The following is a 6,569-nucleotide window of genomic DNA, read 5'->3' as shown; positions in this document are numbered from 1 at the left end:
GAATGGGGTTTGTAAAGCTAACATAACCTCTCTGTGTACCAGCTGTGAGACCGCAAGCAAGCAACTTTCTCTGGGGCTCAGTTTCCTCCTTGAGGTTGAACTTAAACGTGGCGATGTGGGTGTGCAACTCCCAGCATCCAGTGGGTGTCCAATATGTCCAGTCTTCCACCCAGTCCTTTTCTCTGCTACCCCTCCCGCCCGCCCCACACCACACCCAGTATGCGGAGTCATAAAACCCAACCCAGGTTGGACTCTCGTCTCCTCATCCCCCCCACCCCCCGGACCGGTCCCTTACCTCACGTTGGGGTGAGGGGCTGGTGTCCCCTAGATCTGGCTCCAGGTGTCCCCAACCCCAGAGTGCAGGACTAGGGCCCAAGTGGACCTCGGGGCCGGCCAGGTTGCCGTTGCCATGGTAACAGTGACAGGCCTCCGCCACAGGTTCCCTAAGTGACTGGTTACTCTTTAACATATCCACCCACCTTGGGTGATTAGAAGAATCAATAAGATAACCAGGTGGTGGCAGCTGGCTGTGCTCACTGCCTTCCTGGTGGACGGGCTCCCGTAGCCCCCGCTGCCGTTGTGTGTGGGGCCCGGCTCCTCCATGCCCCCGCGTCCCTGGCTGGGTGGGCTCGGCCATGGTCAGTGTGAACGCGCCCCTCGGGGCTCCTGTGGAGAGTCCCTATGGTGAGTGGCACCAGTGGTCGGGGCTGGGGGAGGACTGGACAGGGCAGGACCATGGTCAAGTTGGGGAGGCCATGGGACGCCCCCCTGCGTGTTTCCAAAGACCCCGAAGACTAGGGGTCCTCTAGACTCCTCTAGAGTGGCAGGAAGTCCCAGGGGTGTAGGGGACTTGCTTCACCCAAGTCCTAAACAGGGGCATGGCATGTTTGGTCTGGGAAATGCTGGGAGGGACTGCAGGAACCACGGAGCAGGGGGAGCTCACTTTGCGGCCAAGAGAGACTGCTTTCCTGGGGATATGTCCCAGTGGTCTTTCCAAAATTCCACAGAGGATGGGGCCAGAACTGCCAGCCCCAGGTTACTGGGGACGAGTCAAAGCCGACAGGGAGCCTTGCTGGGCCTAGCACAGAGCTGACTCATGGTCCAGGTGGGACGGGACCCACGGCGGGAGTTGGCTGACCCCTCTGATGGGGTGTCAGCTCTGGCTAATTCACCAGAGGGAAGCCACTTCAAGCAGCACCCAGCGTGGGGCATCGGGAAAGGGAAATGATCTCGTGTTAGGTGTATGAAACTAAGGGGCAAGGCTAGGAAAGAGTGTGATCCTGACAGTGAAAGCTCGGGCTCTCCTTCTGGGGTGACCCCATGATTAGAAGTAACCCCAGTGTCTCACAGTAGAGGATGGGTAGACAAAGCGTGATGCATCTTTAGCGAGGAATGCTGTCCCACGCTTGGAGGAGGAAAAGGCAGATCTGTGTGCGGACAGGGAAGGACCTCTAGGGTACACGAAGTGAAACAAAATAAACTGAAGGACCATGTGTAGCATTTTACATTTCTGATAACAGAACGGATATACGCATGTGTATGTACACACACATTTGTATTTGCATAGAAAGCCGGTGGAAGGACAGAAGGAGACCAGGAACAGAGTTTTATTGCTGAGGAGGGAGGTTCAAGAAATATTTTTTTAACGTTTTTTGGCACATTTTGGATTTTTAAAAATTAGGTGCATTTTATAAAGTGATTTAAATTACACACACACACACACACACAGAGCTTGGTCTCTGGAATCCAGACTTTAGTTCTGTGAGTTTAGACAAATTATTCAACATTTGTGTGCCTCAGTTGCCCCTCCATGGAGAGAGCGTATCTTAGCGGCCCTTGGAGAGGATGAAGGAGGCCAGGGTGTAAGCTCTTGGCACCAGGCACATAGTAAGGACTCAACAAATATTATTTAATATGGTCATCAGCTGAGGGTAGATGGCCTCAAGGAATCAGGGACAGGTTTCTTGACTGATCCAGGGCATCTTGCTTGGATCTGCCATTAAGCAGAATTATGTGGTGATGGGGAGGGGGCCGGGGAAGTAGCAGAGGCTGAGGAACCAAAGATAGCCTGGGGGATCCATCCTGCACACCCACTGTGTGACCTTGGGCAAATTACTTCCCCTCTTTGAATCTATTTCCCCAGCTGCAAAATGGAGAGACCTGACAGGCCCTATCTTGCAGAGGGTGGTGCAGAGAGAGGAGATAGCATAGCTGAAGGGCTAGGCATGCCTTGGGTGCTTCATCCAAGGTTAAAACACAATTGTAAGACTTGATTGACCCTGTAGCCCGAGGAAGACTATCTGCATAGGGACCAGATAATCAGCTTCTGGGGAGGGAGATCCTCAGGCCAAAAGCCTAGACTAGGGATGAACAGAAAGTACCCCATGTTCCTCCCAGGGGATACTAGAGTAATAATACCTGACAGCCTTTCACTATCTCCAGGTCTATGTACTTTGTAGGGTGTCCTCATGCCCCTTCACCCCAACCTCTACACCGCACTCATCACAAAGCAAGTATGCAACACACATTTGTTGAATGTTGGGATGGGTAGATGTTTGGATGGTAGATGTTCCATGCCTGCTATTTCATTTAATTCTTATAACACTTGTTCCAGAAAAACAACATCATTGTTATCTCCAAGAATAGAAGAGAACTAAAACTCAGCATTGTTAAAAAGAAACCCTAACCCTCTCTGACCCTCTTGACTAAGCTACAGATCTGGCTGCGCAGAGAAAGGAGAGCTCCTCTGGCCAGATTTGCAGCACACATCCACAAAAGAACATTGGTGGCCTGGGACAGCTGGGCATTTGTTGGTGTGTGTGTGTGTGTGTGTGTGTGTGTGTGCATGCATGAGTGCACATGCGGGCACGCGCACACACACACACACGATAGGGACTAAAGGACCTTGCTTTTTAGAGAAAATAAATCTGGGTCGGCATTCTGGATCTACACCCTCCCTTTAAAGCTGTGTGGCCTACCCCTCTCTGAGCCCTCATGTTTCGCCTATAAAATGAACTAGGGAAGTATTTGGGGAAGCTCTAGGAAAAATGCACTTTCAGATAAAAGATAATACCAAAGCCCCTAAGGTTGTGATTACAGAGGTAAGTTGCAGGGTATGGGACGTGGTACAGAGCAGAGCCTCAGGAGAAGCATTGGCAGGCAAGGCTGTGGTTAGGATCGCGTGAGTTAATACATGTGTGCTCAGAATAGTACCTGACACAGAGTAAGCATGCCTAAATCTCAGTTGCTGTCTCATGTATTTGAACGTCAGTAGGACAGTCTTTAAGGGGCTGATATGTGGTGTGGTGTTGCTGAATGTACTTGACCATACCCTGGACTTGAAATGCGCTAGTGGTACACTGACTTCTCCTCTACAGTTCTCATCATGACTCAGATTGGATAACATCAGTGTGTGTGGTGGTATCTGTCCCACGCTCAACTATGAACTCCATGAGGTCGGGGACTATCAGTGATTTGGTTGGCCTCACATCTCTCACATATTGTGGCTGTCAGAGACTAGATGCTCAATAAGCATTTATTGGTTGAATGAACTAAAGGAGGTTTAAAGAAACAACCTTACGACAGTGGTCAGCAATGTCAGCCAGATCCATGCTCTTCCTTCCTTCCTCTCTCCCAGCTCACCGTGTTGGCTTTACAGACCCAACATGGCTGGTACAGTATGAGGTATCACATCTACCCTCAAGGGCGGGAACCTGGAAGGGATATTCCTTGAAGTACTTGTTTCTTTTATCAAAAAGCAAATTTTCCCCAGAAACCTCCTAGCAGACTTCCCTGGTTGAAGCAAAGCTGAGATCAAGTATCTAGTGGAAAGAAATGGGAAAGCCAAGATTGGCTTAGACCAACGATATTCTTTTCTTGGGGTCTGGCACAATGCTGCTCCAAATAAAACCAGAGTTCTCTCAGAATGGGTTTCCCAGCTTCAGCACTATTGACATTTTGGCTTGGACGATCCTTCATTGTGGGAGCTGTCCTATGCATTGTTGGACATTTAGCAGCTTTCCTGGCTTTGACTCACTAGGTGCCGGCAGAATCCTTTCCATCAGTTGTGTCAACTGAAAATGTCTCCAGACAGTTCTGAATGTGCGCTGTGCACATTCAGCACTACTGTGTTACAAGGAAGCAGGAATAGCTGCGGCGTGATGTCTGCCACAGCTGAATATCCTGTGACTCTTATGTTGTCATGTTTGCCTTGGGTGCCAGGAACTGGCTCAGAGGCAGATCTGGAGCTGCCCTTAGCAATTATGAGGATAAGATGCTATAGTGTGCTTATCTGTGTGCCAACCAGACTCCTGGTTTTGCTATTTTCCTACCCTTTCCTATGTTTTTTCTTTTAACAAGCTTCCTTAATTATTTGTTTTGGTCTTTTGGGAGTTTGTCATTTTTGTAAGCATTTCAAATCTCTTGAGGGCAAGGTCTGTATTTGTCTTCCTATTTTACTACAGGCTACCATAGGACCTGGCCTTCTGTTGACTTTGATAGAGGCTTATTGAGTGAATGAATGAAAGAATGAGAAGATGGATGGATGAATGAATGGATGTGATGGGTGGGTGGATAGATGGGTGGATGGGTGGGTATGGTGGTTGATGGACAAATGATAAGTAGATGGATGGCATGGATGAAAAGATATGTGGCTGGATGTATGAGTAGATGAATAAGTAACTGGATAGATGGTTGGATGGGTGGATGGATGGGGAGATGGATGGGTGGATGGGTAGGTGGATGAATGGGTAGATGAATGGATAGATGCATGGATGGATGGATGAGTAGATGGATGGCTTGATGGATAGGTGGATGAATGGATGGAAGAATGAGTAGATGGATGGATGGATGATTGGATAGATGGATGAGATAGGCTGGGCAGGGCTAGTAGCACCTGCAAGTGCTCAGGACAGAACAAGTAAGGAGATGGGGTTATTTGGCCACTGGTTGACAGTCCTCCATCAGGGAAGAATAAATGAGCCTTATTTTCCCAGGGTAGGTGGGTCTAGTTCCCTTGACCAATAGCATCAGCCTTAGGCCAGATCAGAGGCTATTGTCAGAGGCAGTTTGGTTAAGTGGCTTCCCTACTGAATGCTGTACAATGCTTGACACTTTGCTTCGGCCATCTGATTCTGAATTGCTTCATCCATCAAATGAAACTTGGTTGTTGTGAGGATTCTGTGGGCTAATGAAGGAGGAAAGTATCATAAACTATAAAATGCCTCATTTTTCAGAAGGGCTGATGGGCCCAAGTTGGGTAGGAAGCCCGATGTTGGCCAGCTATAGGATTGTGTTGGACATCAGGCATGGCGGCTCCCACTCTTCATTCCCCAAGTATAGACCCCCACACACACTTTTCCCCTTGTCTCTCCTCTTTTATCACCTCTTCCCAGTTCACCTCAACTCAATTTCAGCCTCTATGGTTCACTGGTTCACAAACCTAACTGCATATGGAAAACCTTTTTAGAACGACATATTTTGGAGTCCCACCCCAGACCTGGTGAATTAGAATCTCCTGGGGTAAGTTTCAAGACTCTTTAATTTTTTATTAATTTCCTTATGTGATTTGGGGTCCGGATGAGCCAAAGTATAGAAACCATCTTATTTTGTCCCATTTTATAAAGGGAGGATGTCGATGCCCAGAGTGGATCCTGTCTCCACCCGGGAGGCTCACTAGGTCATGGTTCCTGTGTTCATTTTTTCAAGAAACTTCTACTGAGGGCTTATGGAGTACAAGCATTCTGCTAGGCACTGTGGGAATGGGGAAGAATGAAACGTGGTTTCAGATCTTGGAGAGCACCGAGATGATCCAACCATAGTCAAAGACAGAGTGACAGAATGTGAATGACTAGGGCACTGTGGGGACACAGAGGGACTTAGGAGGAGGGCAAGGGATCAGGGACCTTTTAACCATGGAGAAGTAGCTTCAGTATCTAAGCTAAAACCCCAAGGTTTAGCAGGAATCAGCCTGGAGAGGAGAGGGAAGGGAATACGTTTTGCAAAGTCCTTAACGGTGGCATACCCTGCAAGGATTTTACTTGTACTCGATTGCAATTGATTCCATCTTTTATTGAAAGTATATTGGGACTTTTCTGATTGCTCTGTGATTTATCTCATTCTAAAAGATTGTGAGATGCTTACGTGTATGAACTATGCCTTCCATTTCTTTCTGACTCACATGCCTTTAGCATGAGGGTGGACCTGGAAAGAAGAAAGGAATCTGTTCCCATTGAAGTGCTTCCTACATAGCTGGCAGGACTCTGGTGTTACTCTAGACATTTTTTTGCTTTTATTTTTAATCTTTTATTTATTTAGGCAAGTAATCTCTACACCCAGTGTGGGGCTCAGACTCACGACCCTGAGATCAAGAGTTGCACGCTCCACCGACTGAGCCAACCAGGCGCCCCTTTTAATGCTTGCAATGACCCATCAGGCTGGGATGTATTATCCTCATTTTATAAATGGGGAAGATGAGATTCAGAGTTGTTAAGTAAGTCTTCCTGAATCACACAGCAAGTAAGTGATGAAAGTCTAGTCTGCCTGACCCCAAACCTTGACTCTTTTAGCTA

General features: G+C 48.1%; 1 protein-coding gene across 1 annotated transcript in view; it reads left to right on the top strand.

Annotated features, from left to right (window-relative positions):
• The first annotated feature begins 528 nt into the window (after positions 1-528).
• HNF4A (hepatocyte nuclear factor 4 alpha) overlaps positions 529-6,569 on the top strand; it is a 61,134-nt gene continuing 55,093 nt past the window's right edge. The window contains exon 1 of the mRNA XM_044262998.1: positions 529-684. Within this exon, the coding sequence (XP_044118933.1) occupies positions 636-684 (49 nt within the window). The 5' untranslated portion in view covers positions 529-635. The remainder of the gene's footprint in view (positions 685-6,569) is intronic.

This window comes from Neovison vison, chromosome 8 (assembly GCF_020171115.1).
Source record: "Neovison vison isolate M4711 chromosome 8, ASM_NN_V1, whole genome shotgun sequence".
Taxonomy (NCBI): Eukaryota; Metazoa; Chordata; class Mammalia; order Carnivora; family Mustelidae; genus Neogale; species Neogale vison.
This window is presented reverse-complemented; position numbering and strand designations above follow the sequence as displayed.